Genomic DNA, 25295 nt, shown 5'->3' with positions numbered 1-25295 from the left:
AGCATCAGACCATACAAGTCTTTCCCGATTTTTCTGAAGTCATCCTGCTCATCATTTCTTACAGCACTATAGTATTCCATTACATTCATATACCACAACTTGCTCGGCCAAAAAGAATTTGAATTTGTGGTGGTGGCTGTCTTCATGGGAATTAACTTTTACAATTTGCTTTTGACAGTCTTGTGTGTTCTCTGGCATTCTTCAAACCTGCTGTATATTTTAGCTGTAGATCTCAACATGGCCCCTTAGAAGAGACCTGCCTGCAGTGAATGGATAGGGGATGACTTTGCTTCCTACAGGCCAGTGTCATACCTTTCCTATTTAAGCCACAAGTATCCTAGCACATTTACTAGATTGTAATCAAGTCATCACTTATTTATTTCACACTTGGCATGTATAAGAAGGCTCTGTACTGCAGTGGTCCTGTTCTCCCTTTGTGCTTCTCTTATTTATTTATTGTATTTTATTTTGGGGGGTGAGGCATCAGGGTTAAGTGACTTGCCCAGGGTCACACAGCTAGTAAGTGTCAAGTGTCTGAGGACAAATTTGAATTCGGGTCCTCCTGACTCCAAGGCCAAAGCTCTATCCACTGCGCCACCTAGCTGCCCCCCTTTTTGCATGTTTTAGCTCTTTTCCCCTTACTTCTGTTTGGTGTTCTTTAGAATTGAAATCCAGGTCTCCAGTTAGCTGCCTTTGCTAATTTGAGGTTATCTGTGAATTTAATAATCATCTGGCACTTTACCCCTTCGTGGAGTTCACTGTTATTAAATATTATTGGACCAAGAAGTCTCAAATGCAATAAATTTATTGTGTTACCATGATAGTGGGAAAAGCCAATTCCTAGTCTACACATGTGCATTGATAAAGTCTTTCTGAAAGCAATCAATATGTAATCATTACTTGGCCATTATGTTACATTGCATTAACTGTAAGGGGGAAAATGTATGGACTAGGAAAGATGACGTTATCACCAATACGTGCTCTAAATGGTGCAGAGAATATAGACAGATATGGATTTTAGGCATATCCTGTTGGCCTAAATATAATCCACACTCTTAAAATTAGATCTGCAAAGAGAAAGTATGTACAGATGTGCACTAAAAACTGCTCTGAGAGGCAGCGTGGTGTGGTGGATAGGAGGCCGCCCTGGGGAGCACGGCACACGCACGCGACAGTTTGGGGCCCTTGAAGGTCGGCCCGCCTGCCAGGGCTCAAAGCAGCTGAAGACAAGATACAGATGAGCCCTGGCAGAGAGCTTTCTCTCAGAACTTCCTGTACCAGTTAAGTCACAGATCCAACCCTGTCACTTCAATACCAGAAAAGTAACAGTATTATATTAAAAATAGATTGACTAAGAACGTTTTTTTTTTTTTTTACATTTTTTCCCACTCAAATCACGATAGAATGTTTAGTAGAAAGAGAAATCCAGCCAGACCTGGATTCTAATATGTAGTACTTTGGGCAAGTCACCTTAATCTTCGAATCAGTTTCTTCGTCAGTAAAATTAGGCTGTTGGATTAGCTCTCAAAAGTCCCTTCCAACCCTAAAATTGGATTCTTAGCTGTTTTATTCATTTTGGTCATCCCTCCTCGGCCTTATCACTTTAGAGGTATCTCAGTGGCCCAGTGGACCTGTCAGAGTCAGGAAGACCCAGTGGGACTCTGGGCAGGACACTTCATCTTCTTTGCCTCAGTTCCAACAATTTTGGATGTTTTCCAGAGGGTATAAGTTGTCTGCATGATGAAAAGTTGTGCGTGGCATTGTGCCATTACAGGGATGGAGATCCACACCCCCTGCCCTCTGTGGCCTTGGGCAAGGCCTTGAATCTTCCTAGCCAGGCTTCTCATTTGTAACATGGGATTAGGGGAATTGCCTTCCAAGGACTCTCATAGCCTGATGTCTGTTATCCTGGGCACTCTCAGCCCAGGCTAGTTCTCACCCAGTCCTTTTACAGCAGAAGTCTGGTATGATAAAAGGTGTTGGATTTGTGAGACTGGTGTTGTAATAGGATTAGCCTGAGCTTTATTAAGGCCCTTCCACTCGGACCTCCTCCTCAGTTTTCTCCCTCCTTCTGCTTCCCTCCTTAGGGCTACCTAAGTGATTATCCTTAAATGCACACCTGATCCTGTCCCTCCTCTACACAGTAAATACCATTGGCTACCTGTGGCCTTTAGAATAAAACATAATTCAAGCCCTCCTCAGCCTGCTTTTCCAGCCCCGTTGAGCATGATGTCTCTTCCCCCATTCTATGATCTCGACGTTTGTTTCTGTAGATGAGGGTTTGCTTTTTCTCTTCTCTTATTCTTTTAGAATGTAGTCTCCGTGGGGGAGGGATTATTTCATCCATTTTATTTATATCTTCAATACCTAGTACAGTGCCTGGCACATAGTATGTACTTTATAAGTACTTAATGAGTTGATTGATAGAAGCCATCTGAAAGAACTGGAGAGAGATGAGCTTCATTATTATCAATTTATTGGTGAATAATATTTTGACAGACTTCAGTAAAATGAGATTTTTTTTGAAAATAACCTTCATGCTCGGAGCTCTAGCCCAACCTTTGTGCTGCTGTTCAGCATCCTTTCCCAAAGAGGAAGAAGTCCCTGAGCCCAGGATGCAGCAAGAAGGGGAAAGGGAGGGTGTTCGATTGGCTTTAGCTCTGGGCACTTCCTATGGCTCTGATTCACGGAACCAGAAAATTCAGACCATTTGATAGATAAGCAGATAATCTTTATAGCTATAAAGGCATAAGCATATGATAAAAACTTGGATTGGGGTTTTGTGTTGTTTTTTTTTTAGGCTATGGTGGAGGTTTTAATGAAAGAGAAAATGTGGAGTATATTGAACGAGAAGAATCTGATGGAGAGTATGACGAGGTAAATCTGATGTGATAGCACTAAAATGGAACGTGCATTGGAAGATCAAAGTAGAACTTCAGAGGTGTATCTAGAGAGCAAAGAAAGGCAAATGAACATTGGTGTTTAATTTTTCTTTGACAGAATTTCATTTCTGTTTTCTGGATTATGAGAATACCTTTTTAGGCTCGACCTAGAGTCAGGAAAATCTGGCTTCATGTCTGGTCTTAGACACTTCCTAGCCGTGTGACCCTGGACAAGTCACTTAACCTTGGTTGTCCCAGTTTCCTCATCTGCCAGATGAGCTGAAGAAGGAAAGGAGGGCAACCCATCTTTGCCGAGAAAGTCCCAGACGGGGTCACAAAGAGGACATGACTGAGCAACAGCGAGAAAATGCAGTCTTAGTATTCGGAGGGGGGAGGGAGCTTGAATCACACTGTAACAACTCAGTATGTCGTTGTTATTGAAAATTTGAAAGCAGACATGTTTCTAGTTGGCTAGGGAGAAATCCCCTTGTGGACTTGTGTTTTTCTCTAGTTTGGTCGGAAAAAGAAAAAGTACAGAGGGAAAGCAGTTGGACCTGCTTCAATCTTAAAGGAAGTCGAAGATAAAGAATCAGAGGGAGAAGAAGAGGATGAGGATGAAGATCTGTCCAAATATAAATTGGATGAGGTAATAACGTTCTGCTTTCTCTAGCACTGTTTCCCACGTGATAGAAAACTAGCCGTAGCTCATTTTTATATAGCACTCTCCACAACCGCTCTTGGAGGAGAGTCATTCATTTTGGCTCGTTTTAGAGTAATTTGTCCATGATTACAAGAATAAGCGTGTGGCAAAGCTGAATCTTAAACTCACAATCGTAGGTTTCCAGCATTGAAAGAGACTCCAGATGTCTCTGTTCACAGCTTCTCATCTAAGATGGGTAGCCCCTGACCCTTCTCCCCTTGAATGCTCGGAGTCAGGGGAAAGCTCTGTGTGGGTTTGCGGCCCCCCGGTCTCTTTTTAGGCAGGTGCTGTTCACGGTCCTGGGGCTCAGTGTTGGCGCGGAGGCCTCGGCAGCTGGCTCGTCCGTCCCACGGGTCCGTTTGACGCTCTGTCAGATCTAAGCTTGGTTCTTTGTCTTCCGCTTCCTCGGGGTTTGGGGGCTCATCCCTGTTCTCTCAGCGCTGGCTTGTTGAAGGGGGGCATCCTTTCCTGCCGAGCCTTCTCCAGACAAGCTCTCATTGTGAGGAGGTGTCTCCTGGCATAAAGCCTGACTTGGCCTCTCGCCCCTGTTGCTTGCTCCTGCTTCTGCCATCTGCTTAGGAAGAGAATTCCTCCACATGAGAGCCCTTCAGAAAGTAGGAAACAGACTTCCTGTCTCTTGGTCTCCTGCAGGGGAATGAATGGAGCTGCCAGCCTGCTCTGCCCCCTGGGCACTCAGTGGTTGATCATTGTTGATGAAAGGCGGTCCCCAGAAAGGAACGTAAGAGTCAGGATCTCACCTGACCCAGGAGGAGTGCAGAGGGGCCAAGGCCCCCCCGACTCCGGCAGCTTGGCCTCTCTGATGCCCACAGCTCTTTGGGCCACCACGTCCCACTGCCAGCTCCTCTCAGGCCTCCAAGCCTCTCAAAGGGCTACCTAACCGGGATTTGCCTGTCTCGTGGGTTTTGGTTTGGTTTGGGCTTTTTTGAGCTGGCATATTAGAGACTTTTGACTCTTGAAGAGTGACCGTCCATTTCTGAGTACTCGATCGTGCTCTTGTGGCACGCTTAGTCCCTGACGAGCTCCCAGCTCCGAAGCGCCTGTTTGTTTCAGAAGTGGGTCACTGGCTCTCTCATCCGAACCTGCTGTTTTTTTAAAAGGGTGTGTGGGTGCGTGCGCGCGCACGTAGATTCCTAGAGGCTGCTCACCCGCAGCACCTGCCAAGTCACCATTGAACCTTTCAGGATTACACTTTTTGAATGCAGATGTCGTGGCCACTTGGACCAACCTTGTTATGTTCCATCTCTTTGTTGCTCCAGAAGAAGTGTGCATGTGCTTTACAAAAACTTGGAGCATTCCCTGGATCAGGTCTGGTAACTTGAAAGGGGCCATGAAGTTGTTCCTTTTCTAGACAGTCCCTTGTCTCTTTAATGGTCCATTCGAGAATTTACTTGGGTGTCCAGGCCAGACTCACCTGTATTTTGTAAATGTCTGTTCTTTGCCCCATCATTTGTCTTTCTTCAGTCTTGCGGCCCTCTTCCATTCTCTAGGATCTTTTAAATGTCCCTGAAGGTGGCTCAGCAGTCACATCCTCTGATGGCAAAGGGGAGTCAGCTGGAGGGCAGGAGGTGGAGTCAGGGAGACTGGACTGGCTGGGTGACCTTAGCTAGTCACTTAGCCTCTGTTTCTTTGCCTGTAAAATGGAATAATAAAAGCTCTCACCTCCCAGGGTTGTTGTGAGAATCAGTTGAGATGATAATGGCAAAGTGCTCCACACTGTGCCTCACATGTAGCAGGAACAGGCACATGTTAGCAAGTGTGATTTTTAATAGAGGATGTTGTCAGTTGGGGCCAGGTGACTCAAAGTTCTCCGTCACAGGGAGGCGCTGTAACCTTACTTCTCTCAGGTGTTAAGTCCCTCTGAGCCATTTTTGTTCTTTATTTTGCCAGCCAAAGGTCCATCTTCTGGCCTGAGGGAGGGCTGCGTAATTCTTATTAAACACCCTGCCTTCTTTCTGTGGCCACTTTTTAATCATCCCGTCTCAAATTCCGAGACTGTTGGCACAGACCCAGGCTGCCCTTCTCATGTTGCCAGCCTCACTGCCAGCTTCTCTTACTTTTTATCTAAGCTGATCAGAGCATTCACATTGATCTTCGGAGACAACGGTCCTTTTGATCCTTCTCAGAATTGTTTCTTGTTTAGAATTTCATTCTGGAGAGTTTCCTCCCCCTCTTTGGCCAACTTCCAATGCAGAATTGTAGTCCCTGGTATCCTACCATCCCTTCTTCAAAACCGTTTGAAACCTTATCTCCCCACATTTAGGTCACATGGTACCTACATTACCTTTTCTTCTCCATCACAAGTGGGAGGGCTGGATTTCTCTTCTTCTACCCCTTTGCCACCTAAGGTTATCATCATATTACCCCAGTATCTGATTGTTGTGTTAGGAGAATCGGCTCCAAACTAGAATGCCCTCTTGCTGATTTTCACACTTTTGGATGGATGAAGTCCAGACTGTAGCAGACACTGAAGCCCCTTCCTCTCTTCTGGAATACCTCTGCACAACCTGCTCATGCTGCTGATGTTTGCTGAACTCGGCTCTTTCCAATTTCTGCCCTAATGATAATAAATGTGCTTCAGTTCCTTTTTTCCATTGTTGTTTTTGTTACGCTCAGTACTCTGCTCTACACTTCCTCCCCAGGTGCCTGGATTTCCTCATACCAGTAAACCTTCTGAGTAGACAGTGTTCTCAGTCTCTCTCTCTCTCTCTCTCTCTCTCTCTCTCTCTCTCTCTCTCTCTCTCACTCACTCACACTCACTCACACTCACACTCCCTCCCCTTTTTTATGTTTTATGGAATGTTATACCCTCCCAGAACCCTATTCCAGTTGTGTCAGCCTGAACCCTGGTGGAAATGGGGAGGCATGAAATAATAGCCCTCCACCCACACTGCCAGCTGGGCCTGGTGCAGGCCTAGAAAGGTTGCCTTAACTTGGCCCCATGTGTATCGGGTGACCCCTCTGTTGGTCCTTGCAGAGAGCTCCTGATCACCGGGCTGCCTCCTTGCTCTGACTGCTTTGGCATTTGAAGATATTATATGGAACCACAAATGAGACAGGAGGCATATAGTTCTAAATCTTTTTTTTTCTTCAGAAATATTGATCTATAATATTGAATAGTATCCTAGTCTAAGGTCCTTGTTCTTCTTGGAATAGAAAGCCTTATCTGTATATCAGACTTAATTAGATTCTAGAGACAACTACATGGTACAGTGGATAGAGACATGAGTTCAATTTCGGGCTCAGACACTGACTAGCACGCTGACTTGTGAATGTAGACAAGTCGCTTAACCATTGCCTGCCTCAATTTCTTCATCTGTAAAATGAGGGTAAAGCAGCTAGGTGGTGCAGTGGATAGAGCCCTAGGCCTGGAGTCAAGAAGACCTGAGTTCAAATCCAAGCTTAGATACTCACTAGCTGTGTGACCTCAGGCAAGTCACTCAACCGTGTTTGCCTCAGTTCTTCATCTGTCAAACGACCTGGAGAAGGAAATGGCAAACCACTTCAGCATCTTTGCCAAGGAAACCCCCCAGTGGGGTCACGAGGAGTCCGAAACGACTGAACAGCAAACAAATTGAGATAATATACTTCTCAAGGTTATTATGAGAATAAAAATTAGATCACATACACTATATAAATGCTGATTATTAGGAATATCATTTTGTTGACATTGACAGTCATGATCGTGGAGGGCTGTCCTCAAAAGCTAAGAAAGTTTTATCTTGTTTACAGTGGTCAAATTAGAAGGGAATGGGTCTTTAATTCTCAATAACAAGAAAAGACTGTCTGGTTCACCCCTGACCAGACTGAGAGGGATGCTCAGAAAGGATTTCTAGAGATAATGGAGGCAGCATCTCTTAGTTCTGTCCCCAGCTGGACCGTGAGAGGTTGTCCTTTTGTCACACGGGGACCTGGCCCCGTTTGCCAGGATGACCTCGTCTCTGAGGATGCCATCCCACCATTGACTTGTCTCTAGTTCTAAGCCCTGAAATTGAACTTTGTACCCTCGTTTTAATCTTACTGGGGAATTTCTCTTTTGTCCTGAAATTCTCAATTCTTCATAGAAGTGGCTTGTTTCAGAGTGAGTTCTCAGTTAGCAGGGGAGCTGCCTTTTGGATTTCAATTCCTCTGAGCCAGCCTGCCGAGATAAGCAGTAGATCTGTCTCTAAGCAGCTTGTGCCAGACACACAGGACAAGAGTTTTTGTTACGTTGATGCCTAGATTCCTAAACCTAACGGATTCTGATGGATATGTTTTCATTAGGATGAGGATGAAGATGATGCAGATCTATCAAAATATAATCTTGATGCCAGTGAAGAGGAAGATGGCAGTAAAAAGAAATCCCACGGAAGAAGTCGCTCTAAGTCTCGGTCTTCCCACTCCCGATCTTCCTCACGCTCATCCTCTCACTCAAGCTCAAGGTCTAGGTCCAGGTAAACGGGTACAGGTCAAGGGTAACACCAGGCAAAATGTCAGTATCTAACTTCTTTATTTACACATTTTGGTTTTCCTTGATTGAATTAAGGTTTCAACTTTATTTTAAAGAGTTTATCTTTGATAACAAGTGGTTTCCTTTCTCGCACTTAACTTTTTAATCTGTTAATGTGGTTTTTATACAACCCTTCTCCAAAATTAAGATTTAAAATGAGGCTTCCTTTGAAGGTATTGTATATTTTAGCCCTGTACCTCCTTTACTGAAATAATTGAACTGGGAAGAGTACAAATGAAATACTAGATGTGAGACTGTTCAGCTTTAATGGACAATTAAAGTCACGTATATCTACATTTATTAATTAATGTGCAAGACACATTTGGTCTTTTTTTCTTTTTCTAATTGTGAAGAAACTTTAAGTTTGATGAAAATCCTGAGGATAGGCTGCCAGAATGGCACAGTAGTTAAAGCTCCGCACTTAGTCAGGAAGACCTGAGTTTGAATCTGGCCTCAGACACTTACTAGCTGTGTGATCCTGGGCGAGTCACTTGAACTCTGTCTGCCTCAGTTTCCTCATCTATAAAATGAGGATATCATAGCACTTCCCAGGGCTGTTGGGAGGATCTGATGATGACAGTCGTGAAGCACGTAGCACAGCATCTGGCACACACTATTGAGTGCTGTGTTGAAGTCAGCGTGACGGTTGTTGTGTTATTATTCTTCCTGTGTATCCCTAACATTTAACCATTGCCTGCCAAATCGTGGGTGCTGTGTAGATGCTTATTCCTTTGGGGTTTTTTTCACTTCTCTCCAAGGGTTGGAGTAGGTGGGATGGAAACATTCAGATAAGACTCTTAAATGAAGCCGTTGCTTATTAAAGAGCACTTTCTAAGTTTGGGGTGATGTTTCATAACACAGTGGAGAATTAGTGAAAAGATCAGAGGAGGCGCAGAGTCTCCTGTCGTTAGTGTGTCTGTCTGTGTCTTCTGTCAGTGATTCCCTACAGACTGTTAAGGACAGCAGACGTCTGAGATTGTGCAGCCTTGCTCTGGGGGAGGGTGGGTGGTTTTGAAAGCCTTGTCCAGACTCCAAGAGCTGAGTTAAACTCGTTTACTTTTTAGCTGTCACTGACTCAGAGCAGTTAGGATTTCTTTGGTGGTTGTTCCTTCCTGTTCCTGTCACTTTCTGGCGGACCTGGTTTTTGTTGTACTTGTGTTACAAGTTGTGCACAGTGAAAACGTGTTTCATCTAAATGATAATTAAGCATGAAGTTAAGCTGACCTGCAGAGAAGCCGGTTGGTAGAAATCAGCAGTTGTGTCCTTCTTTTTCTCTAGTTGTCCTTTCTGTTGGAGTTTTGTACCTGAGTATAACTTGTAATTTCGTAATACCTAGGTACAGTGAGATCAATGCAAGACTGAGTGGGTTTCCCTCTGGTATTGTGGATTTATCCATAGTCATTCGCTGATGTAATTAAATTCTGTGACTGAAGAGAAAATTTCAGGTAGAAAATCATCAGTGCCCTAAATTACATGATTTATTTCTTTCAAGTAACTTTGTATGCTTTATGAAGTAATGACATGGGTAATAAATTATAGTGGCAGATAAGGAATAAAATATTATTACATGTTATTTTTCAACCATTAATAAAAACTGAAAGCATTCTTGAAGCAAAAAGGTTTTTAAATTTTGTTTTTAAGATCACCACAGGATTATTTCTTCAGGTCTTATTCTTTGGCACAAATTAGAAAATTTGGCTTTGAGATGGTAGGTTAATAAGTATTTTTAATATGAATGCATGGCTTTTCTGTTTCCTAATATCCTGTATTAAAGGCACCTGAAATAAAAACTGGCTTAAATGGATGCACTTCCACAAGATGGACTTGATTAGCTTTCTCTCTGTTCAGTGTTTCAATAAAGTAGTCTTGATTGAAACAGATAGCAGAAGATAGACCAGCCTGTTAACATCTTCTTACTAACTAGAAATAGAAGTGAGTCAACCTAGAAGTAGCATCAGCTGAGTCATAAAGAAAAGTGGGAAGACAGGGGAATCCCCACAGATGCAGGTCACACTTCCCCAGTTGGGCTTAATGCAAGTCAAAGGTGAACCTGAATTTTTAGTCACCAACCTAGAGAAACACTGGTTTCTTGTTATAGTGATGGTAGTGACATCTTCCTATATTCTTACAGAGTTTGGAGGAATTTTGAGGAAAGTTGGTGTTTCTGTTCATTTTAACTTTTGTTTTAATATATAAAATTTGAAAATAACTAGGATAGTGGTGATGGTTCACAAGTCCTTGTAAGCTCTGCCAAAGGCATACAAGGAAAAGGTTCTTCTTAATGCTTGTTTTGATAATGTGTATCCCAGATCCTTGTCTTGTTGCATGAAAGTCAGATGTCTTGTGCATCTTCCCTTCAGTGTTCATAGCCCAAGGCTCACTTAAGTGATACTGGAAAAACCCCTTCCATGTTGTTCCAGGTCCCGTTCAGGAAGCTCCTCCAGTTCCCGGTCAAGGTCTCGGTCCAGTTCCAGAGAACTTTCGAGATCTCGTGGGTCGAAATCCAGGTGAATGAGGTAGCATTCACTCTGCCCTGCAGAGAGGATATGAAAAGGCACCAGAGGGCGTAGCTGCTGCTGCTGCTTTGACAACTTTGTTTTGCTTTTACTTGTCAATTTTATGTTGGCATTAGAAAACTAATGCTCTTGCCTCAGCTTAATTTTCTCACCCTGAAATGTTTCCATTGCCAGCAGTGTGCCAAGACATTCCCATGATTAAATTTAAATGACGATTTGTTATGTTGGTGGTACAATCTGATGAGGCAGGACATCATGGTCAAATTGGACCTCCCATTTAGCCCTCAATACGGCATGCCGAGGTTGTGCTAGCAGCACCTCTAATGAGAGGAAGAATTTCATGCCTCCTGGCCAGAGCAAGGAAAGGACTACCCATTATTGCTTAGCTTAGAAATCCTATCTGGAGCAAGAATAGTTCCCCTCTGTTGTAATTCCAGTGAAATCCAAAACAACTGCCTTTTGAGACATTTTTGAGGCCCCTTTTTCGTCTCCCTCCTGTTTTGGCTTCACTTAGGATGCTTCTGGAGTATTCCACTGTCCAGGACATTTCACATAAAAGAGGCTGGGCCTCAGCAGTAGACATCAGCCCTGCAGCCAGTGTCTGCACTGGGGCACATTGTGAGGTTGGCAGCTCCTCTAGAAAGAACCATGGTGCTGATGGAGCATGCATTAAGTAGCCTTTACTGTGAAAATATTGGGGGGAGGGGAAATAAAGTGAAGTCTAAAGCTGCAATTTTTTTTTAATCTGTTAAGATAATTTATTGAGACCTGCCTTACAGAGGCCCCCAGCAAGAAATAGAAGACAACTTTGAGAATCCCAGATGCCCCCATCAAAGCTTAACAACATGGGTTTTGTTTTTTCTTTTTTGGTAAAATAAGTGTTCAAACTCAGAAGCCAGACACGGCATTAGTCTTTCCAAGAGTTCCCTGAGGTGTTACCGCAGTTAAGAAGAGTGTGAGTCACAGGCCTGGGCACCATTGCTCCCAGGTTTTAGAAAGCCATCGTGTTCTCTCTGCTTGCAAGGGCCAGCCTGGGTTTTGAAAGGGGCCCCCTCTAGAGGTCACTTAGTAAGTGAGTGCTGCAGCTTCCCCCAGTTTACAGTGGAGCAGCCTCCATTCTTACCCTCACATTTTTGCTTGCTCACAACTTTCCAAAGAATTCTCCTTTTGGGCTTTTTATTCTTAATCTCAGCCCAAAGGTGAATTTTTTGGGATGTTTGAGCTAAATGCTTCAGCCATAATTATGTAAGTGAGAATGAAAATAGTTATTACACTTAAAAATATGTACTTTTTTCCCTGAGTAAAACATGTGAATGTCAACACGTCATATTTCATGAATAGTGTTTCTTGAATGAGATTTGTAAATGTTTTAAAGCAGTTTTAGTAAATTATTGGTTCTATTTTCATTTAAGTATATGCTGATTTGACACATTTGCTGTTTCTTTCTCCTTCCCTCCCCTCTTCTCTCTCACTGCCATCCCTGCTTTCTCAATTGCAACTTGTGTTAAGTTGCCTCATTTCAAACGGATTTAATAATTTTCTTATCCTCAGGAAGTTGTTTTAAGGTATTTTGTGGTTTTTGCTCTTCTTAAATGGGAAAGTTTAATTTTAAAAGTTCATTTTAAAATGCACAATTACATGTTTCATTGTAGTGTGCATTGTGCTTTCCATTCCCCCTTTGCTTCCCTTTTTTGTAGGACTGAAAGGAAAAATTTAGTCTGATGCAAATATAAAATAACCAAGAATGCATCCTATTTATAGTGCAGTAAGAGATGCGAGTTTTAAAACCTTGGCATTAAATACTAGTTTATGTTCATGGGTGAACCAGAGTCTTCTGTTGAGGAAGCAGTAAGTATGTTTGCCTTAGGAGATTGTAGACTTATGATCAGTCTTGGATCTGATAGCTAAATAATCGGTTCTTGGCTCTGTCATTTAATTAAGTGTTTAATTTATTTCTCAATCAATAAAGATCCAGCTCCAGGTCCCACAGGGGGTCTTCCTCCCCACGAAAAAGATCTTATTCAAGTTCTTCATCATCTCCCGAGAGAGGCAGAAAACGAAGCCGTTCTAGATCTTCTTCACCCGGTGATCGCAAAAAAAGACGCACCAGATCACGGTCACCCGAAAGGTTTGGGTTTCTGTAGAAATAAGAATGGGTGTATTTGAGTGTGGAATACCTTTACTAAAGGCTTGGGAAAGGGTTGAATTTGAGTCACTTTCTTTTCTAATTTTAAGATAATGCCATTTTGTTTTAAGCCCAGTTTTGTTGTCTAGGAAGGATAGAGGTCAGATTGCCCATTGTTTGAACATTTTTAAATGTTTAGGTATTAGTGCTATAGCTAACTCCCCACCTTGTTCCAGGATGGATTTTGTCTCCATTCCATTTTCTTTTTTGTTCTAGTTTATTTTTTATCACTATTCCTTAGCCCATTTCTCAATAAGCAAGGGAAAGGACGAAGCTAATGGTAACCCAGGAGTTTGGCTTCGGTTTGGTATTGCCTGTCAGGAGCCTGAGGCTCTCTGCCCAACAAGCCCCTGCTCACTCTAGGGATGGGTGAGAATGTGGCTCGGGGGATTCCCCAAGAGACCTGTGCGTCCTCCTTTGGTCTCCTTCTCGACACCCTGTTCAGCTCCTTCCCTTTGTCTCTTGATCCCTTCTTCCTCAGTCACTGTCCACTCCATCCCTGCTGGAGGACGTTGGCAATTGTCCTTGTCGCCCCCAGCACTCTGGGCTAGATAACCCCCCATCTGCCTCCTTGGAGTCTCTCTGGCAGCGAGCTGGGTGGTTTGCTTTTTCAGGCCCCTTTAGTCCCTTCTGATGCAGACCCTCCGTGCCCCAGTGAATGCAGAGGCAGCTCACACTCACACTCTGTTTTCTGTCTTTGCTATCCCATGCTTGCCTGGCAGAAGGTTTTTTTTGTTTGTTTGTTTTTTCTGTTTCCAATCTCCTGGCTTCTCATTCTAACCTTCGGCTTTAGGCTACCTCGTTTACTGTCCCATCAACTTCCTGAGCCTTTCACCACGGTCCATCAGTCAGGTCAGCCCGAGTGAAGACAGAAGGTCACCAGAGCTAAGCCCCACGGGTGCTAGGTAGCTAGGAGCATCATCGTTCTCCCTAGCTTGGCTTTTTTTTCCTCTTAAAATCTTGCACTACATATATCGTAGAAGACAAGACCAAGCCTTGCTGAAGTCTGAATGACAGCTACATCGATAGCTCGCATTGCCCTAGAAATTAAATGAATCTGAGTGGGCAGGGATCTTGGAGGGCTTGTCTGTAAAAACCACTACTGGCCATGAGCATTCCCCGGTTTGGTTGCCAGGATGGGCTTTCTTTCTTTCCTTGTTCTAAATAATTGAGAGCTGGCTATATTTTGAAATGGAATAGTTTTATTTTTCATTTTTTATTCCTGAAACTGTACATTAAGATTGTACTGTTAATACCACAGACTGAAAGCCCGAGTTCCACCTCCTCTCGACCTCTAGACAGACTGGTCGACCCAGTCCCAGTGTAGAATAAGCCCCCTTTACCATCAAGGTGTTTTGTTTGCTTGCTCGTGGTCAGCGCCCACTCAATGCTTCGCACGCTTTCTCCATTTTTATCTTCCAGGCGCCGCAGGTCATCGTCTGGATCATCCCATTCGGGTTCCCGTTCAAGCTCTAAAAAGAAATAATGTATTAAAATTTACACCTAAAAAAAATTCCAGTACAGTGCATGAAGCATATTTTTAAGAAGTTTGGTGTCTTACTTGGTCAGAAGTGCTAATCTGCTAGTAGAGGTGCATGTCCGTCATTGCTTTCTGGAAAACTCCAGCTGTGTTCATTCTTGAAATTAAAAGTACATGAGCATTTTAAGCCATAATACCCCCCAAATAGTTGTCATGTGTTTATCGTTCTATTATTTAAAACTATATGTTTCCTCTAATTTGCAAGAGAGCTTTGTTTTCTAGACCGTGTTGTTCTTCATTTCCAAATATTTCCTGATGGTAAAGAATCTGCCGACTTTAGTGTTTGAGTCAGCAAAAGTTCCTGAGGCTTCCTGAGCTTTGGGCATACCAGCAGTGACTGTGGGAGCTAGATGGGAACAGGCAGTCCTGACAATGTGGGAGATAAATGAGTCTTCATATAGTCACCTTGTCAAAGTGACACTTAGTTTAGAATTATGCTCAACAATAGTAAATTGTAGAGATCCATGAGAAGCGCACCATCATGGCTGGAGATCACTGTGGCTCTGTGTTTTCCCCGTTCACTTTTCCTCAACACTGCATCCTAAGACAGTGGTCAGGCCCTATGCTAAGTTGCTGGAGGAGATGGCTTGTTTCTCCCTGAATTAATTGGGGGAGGTGGTTAGACACTCAGTCTGATACAAGAGTTTTATCTCTTGCGTGTTCATATCTGTGGCACAGCTATTTAAGGAAAAAACTTCGTATGCGGCCTTTTGGCCATGTTAACATTTCCAATTTTGATTTATAGTGGTGAATGTAAGCTCATGGCTTTTTGTTTTGTTTTTTCAAAGAGCTTGGATGTGACATGTTCGTGAAAGCCCATATATGATTGGGTAAACAGGGCTAAAAATCTGAGACTCCTTAAGGAAGAGGAAAATGAGAAATGACCTGGGAAATAGAACTTCTCTTGTGTGAAAAGAGTGTATGTTGTAAGGCTAGCCAGTCATTCTGATGTCCGTGCACTCAGGGGGGATTAGCCATGGGTTCTGATGTATTTCACTATTCTTATGCACTGCATGGAATTTCCTTGTGAAGTAGAAATGAATGTTCCTACATGATGTGACAGGAAATTGTCATTGTCCCCATTCACTTGAAATTACTTATGGCTTAAAATGCTTTCAGGAATTTGTTTGATTTCTGTATCAAAATCTGGTCTCTGGAACTCCGTTGAGTCTGCCTTCTGGTTTATAAAGGGGAGGGGGTTTCTCTTAACAGTTTCTACGAGTGGCATTGCAAGGTAAGTATGGGGAAGGAAATTAACAATTGAGTTTGGTGCCTTTGTGTCATTAAGAAAAGAGAAAGAAACAGTTGGGTCATTTGAATAAGGGGACGTAAAAGTACTGAGCAGAAATAGTAAAATAATTAACAAACGGAGGCAACCAGAGCAAAATTACATTCTTGATTTCAAAATAAACTAGTTTTAATTTTCTCTTGGACTGATCTAAAAATGAAAGCAAAATGTTTTAGGTAGAAGTATTTTGATAATCTTTTTTGCAAAGAATTTAACTTCACAATTTCTTACATACACATACATACATACATACACATACATACATACATACGCACACATGTATATACACACACACTTTTCTTTGCTAAATGTAGTTGTAGATTGCACAAGAACACTTAGCCTCTTGTAATTGTGCCTCTGACTTCTTGAAAGTCTTACCTTCTAAATTGTGAAGATCAAATGATCTCCTAGAAGCTACATGTTACCATTGGTTTCTTCTTGTGTTTTGTATACTTATCTTTTGCTGTACTTAGCAAGTGCAAGTTTATGAATTTAGCAAATGGTAGATTACAGAGAATTCTGACGATTATGATTTTCTTTAGTTTCACTAAACTGTACTAGTTTGTTTCATTAAGAAATGATGCTGTCGACAAATGTAAATAAAGCTTGTGAACCAAGCAGCCAAGTGAGTGGTGTTTGTTAAATAAAATGTAGAATACCAAGCTCCGAACTAATGTTGATTTTTAAATTCACCAACATTTTAATGGTTCATTTCTTCTCATTCTGTATTTATACTTCTCAATCTGTTTGGCATTTTGACGTGCTGTCATGTTCTGATTCAGTGAACATGCAGTTGACTTTGTGCCAGGCACTGTGCTAAGTACTAGGGATAGAAGTAAACCTGCCCTTCCTTCCATTCTCCCCCATCCCCCCCCAAAAGGAAGTGCAGGAGAGGAGGGGGTTGTCCTTAAGGAACTCACATTTTTATTAGGGACCACATGAATATCCTGTGTAGACACAGAATAGGCAAATGATCTGAGAGGAGTGGGCATTAGCATCTGCACACCAGGAAAGGCCTGCCTCCTGCAGAAGGTGGCGTCGGAATTTAGGGCATGCAGGAACCTGGAACATCTGTGAGGGGGCAGAGCATTCCAAACATGAAGAAGGACCTTACATTGCAAGGTCTGACTGAGTCCGAGCATGTGGCAGGGCAAGGTGGGAGATGCCCACAGCATAGGAAGGGCCTGGCTTTGTAGCAATAGCTTTTAAGGCCAAACAGGATTTTCTGCTACTAGGAAGGCTCTAGCTGGGTTAGGAGTGTCATAGTCAGGCAGGGAGACCGATGAGAGGTTATCGCAGTAGGCCAAGCACGAAGGGTTAAGTAGTTTTTCAGTCATCTTGCTCTGTGGCCCTGTTTGGGGTTTTCTTGGCAAAGATACTTGAGTGGTTTGCCATTTCGTTCTCTGGCTCATTTTAGATGAGGAAACTGAGTCAAATAGGGTTAAGTGACTTGCTCAGGGTCACAGAGCTGGTAAGTAGCTGAGCCTGGATTTGAAGTCAGGTCTTACTGACTTCAGGTTCAGTGTTCTATCCACTGTGCTAACTAGCCGCACCTCCTAAATCAGAGTAATGCCTTTTGAGAAGAGGAGGTCCGTGAGAAGTGGAGAAAACCTGAGGTGCTTAGTCTGAGATGGAATGTACTGAAGACAATCCCTACACCTTCACCTTCCAGGCCTGTTAGATGCTCCATGGTGCATTCCACAGGGCATTCCTGCTGATAATCCAGCTTCCCTGCTCTACCTGCCTTAGTATGGGCCCTCTCCTAGACCCCCAATATATGCCCTCTGCCCTTAGTATGGGCCCTCTCCTAGACCCGCAATATATGCCCTCTGCATATCTACCTCTTAGGTTCTCTGGTTAACTTCAAAGTTTAGCCTTTTTATGAAGACCTGAATTCAAGTCCTACCTCAGAGACTTGTTAGCTTTCTGCCCCTGGACAAATCATTCAGCTTCAGTTTTCTCATCTGTGAAGTAGGAATACTTAGCTCACAAGGTTGTTGTGGGAACCATGTGAAGCTCCTTGCAAACCTGCAATGTAGCTGCTGTTACAGACTGATAGTAATGGATAGCCCCATGAAAAGACATTGAGAGAGATGGGAGAGTGATGTCATGGACCTGAGAGGAGAGTATCCAGTAGGAACAGAAGATGTCAAAGAGATTGAGGAATGAGGTCATCGAGTCTAGCATCTTGCGTAACCACCTGGAAGAGCCCAGTGTCAGAATAGTGGTGGCCAAGCCAAATGGTAAAGGAGTTAGAACATAGGCAAGTTCAGAAGCCAAAGGGATCAGAGCAAGGGCATTGGCAACCCAAGATTGGATTCACCTAAGTGTGCTTGTGGGCAGGATCAAAGAGTAGGAGTGCTTGGTGGGACACCCTTGGAGGAAAATGAGGGGTGGGGTCAGTGGCAAGGTTGACTGGCCAGAAGACTCCTTGGAAGCCAGAGCCAAGGGAGAGGATAAATGAAACCGTGCTGCTAATACTAGTCAAATGTCTCCGACTTGGACAATTCAAACGAACTTCCTGGTGCCAGGAAGTCTAAACTCACCTTGGAGATGAAACAGGCCCCTCGAGGCTGCTGCCTAGAGCCAGGGAGAAAGATGGACCAAGCTGTGGAAAGAAACTGTTCTGAGAAGAGACAAGGAGTGAAACAGGAAAAAATGGAGGGGCAGGGGATGACTTTAATTCTTGTCTACACTTATCCTTCTTAACTTATTCTTAACTGCAGTCAAGTTCCAAAATCAGAATATTTCATTGATGTGACTTTGCTCCTTAGCTGTCTCGGCCAACTTGTCTGGATCAAATCTAATATGATTTTGTTCTGCTCTGTACTCTCACTTTTGGTAGTGGAGGCATTTATTGCTACCAGGTTTTTCAAATTAACTCCCTTAAATTGTCTTGGTAATTGTCTTTCTAACTCCCCCAGCCCCACCTCTACTCCCCTCATAGTGACTACCATGTAGTGGAATTTGAGGTACACGAGAGCTCCCCTTATCTACTGGCTGCCTCTCTACTGTCTACGAATATACCCCTATCACTTCTGTCTTTAAAAATTACTAACTTGATTGATCTACCAGTTGCTAGATGAATCCACATCTTCTCACTTGATTCTAAACCCACAATTGTCTGGCTCTTAATTACCAAATCATAGCCTTTTCTCAGTTTTGATCCCCACCTTGAATTCTGGCCTTTGGTTACTTCCTGGGTCCTGTCTGGATTTTTGTGCCGCTGCTTTCCTGGTCCTCCTATCTGCCCAGTTGCTCATCCATCCCTTTTTCCAGTTCTTCATCCATGTCACAGTCATACCAGGTGGCCCCCCAAGGCTCTGTCTTGGGGCTCCATCCTTTTTCAACTCCTCTTACTTGGCGATTTCATCTACTCTGTTCAGTTTGTAATCTCTGTAGATAGTGAAGTTTTTCCTCGTAACTACAGCCCAAAGTGTCTTCTGTCTCTAGCTCTCTAGAGCATGGCATTCCTGTCAGACCTGCCTCTTTTTTTGGTGGTGGTAATTGGATTGCTAAGTCTGGCACTATGAACAAAGTATGCTCACGTTAAGAAGACATCTGGAAGAATATCATCTCAGGATGCGATATGTGGACTGGATGGTGGTCAAGCTAGATCAGATTGCTCTGTCAACTTGGACGTAGGAGTGAAGTATCTCAGGTGCCTGGGTTAAGCCCTGTCCAGCTCAATGTATTCATCAATGCCTTAGATCAAGGTGGGAAAGGCTTTCTTGATAAATTTCCAGAAAACGTGCAACTGGTTGCAATTGTTAACACATTGAATGAGAGATCTGAATAGCAAAAGATCTCACTGAGCTGGAATGATGAACTGAGTGGAAAAAGATAGCTCTCTTTCTAATATTCTGCATGACCATGTTTTTAAAAAAAAAAAAAATAACACTGAATGAATAATGACCCTGTCCTGGCCAGAACAGGGCATATATTTGGCAAAGCTAATGGTGAACTGCAACTAAAGAGTCATAGAAATGAATGCAAAACTTCTATACTTGGGTTGGAAAAAATAATCTTTACAACTACAGGATTGAAAAGAGAGTGCTACAGTGTGCCCAGGAAGACTTAGTGTCAAATCTGGGAGTTGGAGACTCCTTGGAAAACCCAAGTGGCTTATAAAACGTCCAGTTTGATGATTCTGGTCAGGGGGTGCTCGTTTTTTATTTCCTAATGCATTGTAGATTAATCATGTCCTCAAGTTCTGGTTAGGAAAGCGTTTGCTCCAGAAAAGCAACTTTTGGGGATGAATGAGCACTAAACAGGCACACAGTGTAGGCCAGTCTTGAGGGGTGCAAGCATCCAGTTTCATTTAACCATTTGCCAATAAGATTAGATTTTGCAGAGGAATATGTACTTCAAAGGCATAGCCAAAGTGGACAGACAAACGTTTCTCCCATCACCTCATGGATATAACCCTATGTCATCTCACTCTCTGGGAGGGTAGGAGGATTAGTCCCACAAAATTCGATGTCTAAAGCCCCTCTGGGTTAGCTTCCTGGAACCCTGGCTTCTTAGGCCCTCCCCATTGGACTGGCAGCAAAACTCAGCCGAGAATCCTAGGCTCCAAGGTACCCATGGCTTGAGCTCAAGGGGCACACCCACAGCTGAAAAGGACGAACAAAAGAGGGCGAAGTTCAGGCCCATTTCTCAGGGCCATGGGGGCCTAATTGGAGAGGAAGGTGGCCCTCAGATGGTCCCGCATCGAGCAACTGGGCAGGTTCTTAGTGCTTCCATTGTATATGGTCTGGGCATTCACCAAACCCCAGGTATGCTGTGATCAAATGTGCTACCCAGACAGAGCTCAGAAAAACAGTGTAGGAGAAGAAAACAAATGTGGAGGGGTTGCTGTTCATGTACTCCTATAAAATTGGACCCCTCAGTACCCCAGTTAGTGATGTCTCTCACGAAGACAGGCCTTAGCTAAGAATTCCTTGGAGTTTCTGGCTCCCTTAATCTCTAGAGTATGAGTGCATTCAGTTCTCTGGGATCCATCAGACATCAAGGTCGTCACCCAGGCCAGTAGCTGAGGCTGAAGGGCTCTGCCAGGCTAAGACAATTTTCAGTTGATCCTTTCAGACACTGTGGGTTCCCTATTGGTTGACACAGTTCATCCTGGTGGCCTATCCTTACTCTGTCACTTGGATGTTAGTTAGCCCGCGCCAATCAGTGGGAGGAAGAAGAGCAGTGCCTGGGTGGGATTCCCCCACTGGCCCAACTGAACATGTGAATATTGCCACAGCAAATGGAAGTATCCAGCCAGCCATCAAGCATTAATTAAGGGTGCCTGGCATTCTATGAGGTGAATGAGATATGAAGATAAAAATGAAACCAGTCTCTGCCCTCAAGTAACTTACATTTTAGCATGCACGATGAACATTTAGTTCCTTGAAGACCCATTTAGTTGACTTACCCAATACCCAGTCAAAGTAGCAACCATCCAAACTTCAATGTCCAGGGACATTTTGCTGCTCATAACCAAGCAAGGTCAGCAAACAGATGTCGGTAATCCTTGCTTTGCTTTCTGCATTTCCACTCGCTCATTGGAGCCAGGATTTATTCAGAAGTGCGCAGTCACTAAGGAAAAAAAGCATGAGCAATTGATTGTTTCATTGGAAGCATGAAACTTGCAATTTATTCCAGGCTGTCTTCCCAAGGTCCTTCATGATCTTGTCTCTTCCTTTCTGTCCTCCACTCTCCAAAATTAAGCTCAGCATTGTCAGTGTTAATTGAGTGTCCACAGAGTGCAAGACTCTGTTGGGCACAACAGGATGGACTGTTTGCAAAACTAAGAACTAGCAGCTAATATTCTTCACTTTGTTGGATTCGAGCAGCTATGCAGTTCGAAATTGTGCAGCAAATGTTAAACTCACATGAGGGGTCAACCAATGTAAAAGCATGAAGGGAAGGGGGAAAGTGGAGGCTAAGTTTGGGGAACAGCAAACAGGCTGGTTTCGTTGGAAAGTAAAATCGAGAAACGAGTCTAGAAATCAGGCGGGTGACTGAGAGTGGACACCCTTGAATGGCAAGTTGAGGCGTTTGGATTTTTTCCTCAAGGGAAAATAGGGAGCTACTGAAGATTCTTAAGGAGAGTGATATCATCAGATGTGCAATTTGGGAAGATTCTTTTGGCAGCTATGTAAAGCATAACTTGAAGATGCAGAAGATTAGAAGCCAGGAGACCAATGAGGAAGCTACTGCAATAGGCAGAGTGAAAGGGGACGAGGGCCTGAGTGCTAGTGCCTCGAGCAGTGACTTGGTGAATGCAGAGAACAGATATGAGAGCTGTCCAAGGGGTGGAATCAAGACTGGTAAGTTCTGGAATAACAAACAACTTCATTTAACAAAGCTAACACATTTAGTGTCAGTTGACTGAACTGATTCAAGATAAATTTGAACCAGTAAAAACTTCTGGATTGGAAATGGCTTCATCCGTTTGTTTGGGGCAATGCAGAAATACCAGTAAGATGGTGGATTGTGATTTCACTGTTGTAGGTATTTCCATCACAGATGCAGGCCACGATTCCTCCATCCTCCTCTTCCCATGCATTCTTGTCTATACTTCTCTGTAAAATCTTCCAAAGGGAATCCACCCTTTTCTTTAATATCTTGGTTCCTCTGCCTAGGCAGACTGGCATTGACCCTATGATTTACAGCTGGAGTTGCTGCTGACCCCACCTGGCTCAGGGTCTACTTTCATCCCACATCCTCCTGGCTCCAAGGCCAGTTCATTATACACTACCTACTCGTGCCTCCCTGGAATCCTTTTGTCTTTTAAATTTAATGTATCTGATATTTACTCATCTGTTACCTTGTTGTTTCAGCCCCAGTAGAATATAAGCAGCTTGAGGGCAGGGGCTGTTATTGCTTTTGTGTTCCCAATGCTCAGCAAAATTGGATGAGGAAACTGAGGCAAACCTAGGTTAACTGACTTCCCCAGGGTCCCACTGCTAGTAAAGGTCTGTAGCTGGATTTGAACTCAGATTGTCCTTCCTTCCTTCCAGAATTGTATCCGTGCTCATGAATTAGTTGTGTCTCCACTGAAGTTCCACTGTGGTACTTTATGTGTTCCTAGGGCCAGAAGCTCTTGCCTACTTTACACAGTTGGAAAAGCTTTGCCTTTGGCCTGGGCACTGGGCTTCCCTGAGGACCGGTCTACCTCTGCTCATAAACAGAAGCTTGACAGTCTGGTGCTATTTTTTTTCCCCGTGGTAACTCATGAAGATGTCTGCAAAAGTGTCTAGGGGTGGAGATTTGGATATGGGGAGGGGGGTGGCCTCATCATCACTTCTTGCCTGGATTACTGTAATAGGTTCATAGGATCATAGATTTACAGATGGAAGGGCCCTCAGAAGTCATCAGGTCCAATCTTTGAACAAATGAGTGAATGAACAGGAGATCATTTTTTAAGCACTGACTGTGTGCAAATACAAACGCTAAGATAGACTCTGCTCTCAGGGAGTTTCTGTTCTAATGGGAGAGACAGAAAAAGGTGCATGGGGACCAGGAAGGAAGGCTGTGGTTTGGAAAACCCCAGGAATAGAGAATGGAACCGTAGGGGAGAAAAGGGATGCATCCTTCCCAGTAACAAAGGCAGTGATGTTTTCATTTTGGTGTGAGAATTGAAAAGTTAAGGCTGGATTGGGAAGGAAAAGGTATGTTCATGGGGGCAGGCAACAAGAGACCTGAGGAATGAAGTGAAGAATGGCTGGAGCCAGCCAGTCACATGAGGCATCCCAAAACCACCATACAGAGGGCCACAGGGCGAGCAAAAAGTGTTCTTTTTAAAGGTGAAGCAACGGGGCCAAAGGGTGCTGAGCCACCCCCAGGGTCACGTGGGGAATGTCCTCATTCATTGCCCCGTGGGTAGTCTCTGCCTGGTGTAATGCCATCTTCCACGGCTGCCTTATCCGTATTTCCAGAACAAGGTTATATCGATGTCGCTGCTCTATTCAAATGCTTTCTTTGGTTCCCTGATTTCTCTAAGACAAAATATAAACTCTATACCCGGTGTTTAAAATCCTTGTCAATCTAGCTCCCCCTGAGTTTGGCAGGTTTATGTGACGTTATTCCCCTTCATGCCCCATCCAATATGCGGCCCGTCGCTCTGTAGACTCTTCGCCTGATGTAACGCCCGCAGCCTCTTTGCCTTTGCACCAACTGTCCCAATCTGACCACCCGTTCTTAAAACCTCCCCACCCCCCAGCTCTTAGCATTGGCCATCTCTGTACATTCTTTTATATTTACTTATCTGGGTGCAAATTGCATAGCCCTAATAAAATGTAAACCCCATAAGGGATCACACATTTAGAGATGGAAGGGCCTTTGGAGTCCAACCCCTCACTTTCCAGATGAGCAAACTGAGGCAAAGGAAGGGCAGATGACTTGCCTTTGGTCCGGCAGCTAGGAAGTGTCTGAGGAAGAATCCGAACCCAGATCTTCTTGACTCTCTAGAGCTCCATGTTTTATGTTCAGTGACCGCCTAGCATAGTGCCTTGAAAACTGTAAGCGCTCGCTCGTTTAACTGAATTCATGGGCTCACAGATGGGGGAGCTGGAAGGGGCCTCTGAGGCCATGCCGACCACCGGCTATTGAATTGAATTGAATTCTTGGAATAATTTCAACATTTCACCGTTAAAAAATGGCCGCCTTCAAGCTTGAGGAGGTGGTTCCTCAAGTAGAGCTCATCGAAAGGGACAGGAACTGGGTGAGGACTGAAAGGATCTGTGACCATCGTTCGTTTCCATCAGCGGTTCCTCCGAGCCTCGGGGCCCTCTGGACGGGAGCAGCGTCCTGCGATTAGCCGACAGAACGCTGGGTGGTGCTGTCGTCTCAGACAAATGCAGCTCCAGCCTTCGCCGAGAGAAAACGGCCAAGGATGAAGCCCGAAAGGCGAAGCCAGATGGAGCCTTCCGGTCTCTTTCCCGATTCAGTCTCCAGCCGGTTATTGATGTGAGGGGTAGAACAGGGAACAGACCGCAGCATATATTTCCTTCCCTGTATGAAAAACAAGCAAACTAAGCCCAAAAGCAAAGCAGTCCTAAAAAGAAACAAGGAACGTTGCTGCCTGCCCAATTTTACAATTTGCCCGTTAATTGTAGGCTGATTGTGCTTATTCCTAGCTGATGTGAGTCATTTACCCTCTCTCTGCCTCAGTTTCCTCATCTATAAAATAGGGATAATGATAGCACCATGTCCCAGGGCAGTTGTGAGAATGAAATGAAATGAGATTTGCAGAGCATTAGATAGTCATTATTATTTTAATTAGCTCGGATGGGTGCAGTGAGTTACTGGGGACTGGACAAGCCCCTTCACTCTCCCCAGGGTCCGACTTGTAAGTGTGCAGGTGCCTGGGAGGCAGCTGGGTTTGTCTGTACTTTTGACCTGGATTCTAGAGCTAGCTCTGCCCGGAATGTCAGCCTGGAAAAGTGAATTTCAGCTGTCTGGGCCCCGGTTTCCTCATTTGTCAAAGGGAAGGGTTGAAGTAGATGCAGAGGTTTCAGTTTTAACATACTAAGTTCTATGGTTCTAAATGTCAACAAGAATTCGTGCTGTATCTTAATAAGAGGCAGCTTGATTCACTACATAAAGGACTATTGGTAGAGTCAGGAAGACCTGGGTTCAAGTACTACTTGTAACACAGATTGGCTATGTGACCCTAGGCAAGT

At 43.9% G+C, this 25295-nt stretch overlaps 1 protein-coding gene and 1 long non-coding RNA gene across 2 annotated transcripts in view; one reads left to right on the top strand and one right to left on the bottom strand.

The window, feature by feature from the left end:
• Positions 1 to 16235, top strand: part of ZRANB2 (zinc finger RANBP2-type containing 2) — a 26303-nt gene extending 10068 nt beyond the window's left edge. The window contains exons 5-10 of the mRNA XM_020992991.2: positions 2801 to 2877; positions 3394 to 3528; positions 7864 to 8033; positions 10510 to 10596; positions 12575 to 12733; positions 14213 to 16235. Coding sequence (XP_020848650.1) covers positions 2801 to 2877; positions 3394 to 3528; positions 7864 to 8033; positions 10510 to 10596; positions 12575 to 12733; positions 14213 to 14276 — 692 coding nt within the window. The 3' untranslated portion in view covers positions 14277 to 16235. The remainder of the gene's footprint in view (positions 1 to 2800; positions 2878 to 3393; positions 3529 to 7863; positions 8034 to 10509; positions 10597 to 12574; positions 12734 to 14212) is intronic.
• LOC110212874 (uncharacterized) lies at positions 12537 to 25295 on the bottom strand. Its single transcript, XR_013487472.1, has 3 exons — positions 21041 to 25295; positions 14134 to 14262; positions 12537 to 12743 (listed from the first exon to the last, which is right to left on the bottom strand). It is a non-coding gene; the product is annotated as an uncharacterized LOC110212874 (long non-coding RNA).

Source organism: Phascolarctos cinereus, unplaced genomic scaffold, assembly GCF_003287225.1.
Source record: "Phascolarctos cinereus isolate Bilbo 61053 unplaced genomic scaffold, phaCin_HiC Scaffold_5;HRSCAF=322, whole genome shotgun sequence".
Classification (NCBI taxonomy): domain Eukaryota; kingdom Metazoa; phylum Chordata; class Mammalia; order Diprotodontia; family Phascolarctidae; genus Phascolarctos; species Phascolarctos cinereus.
The sequence above is the reverse complement of the archived record's forward strand: the minus strand, read 5'-3'. Positions and strand labels throughout refer to the sequence as shown.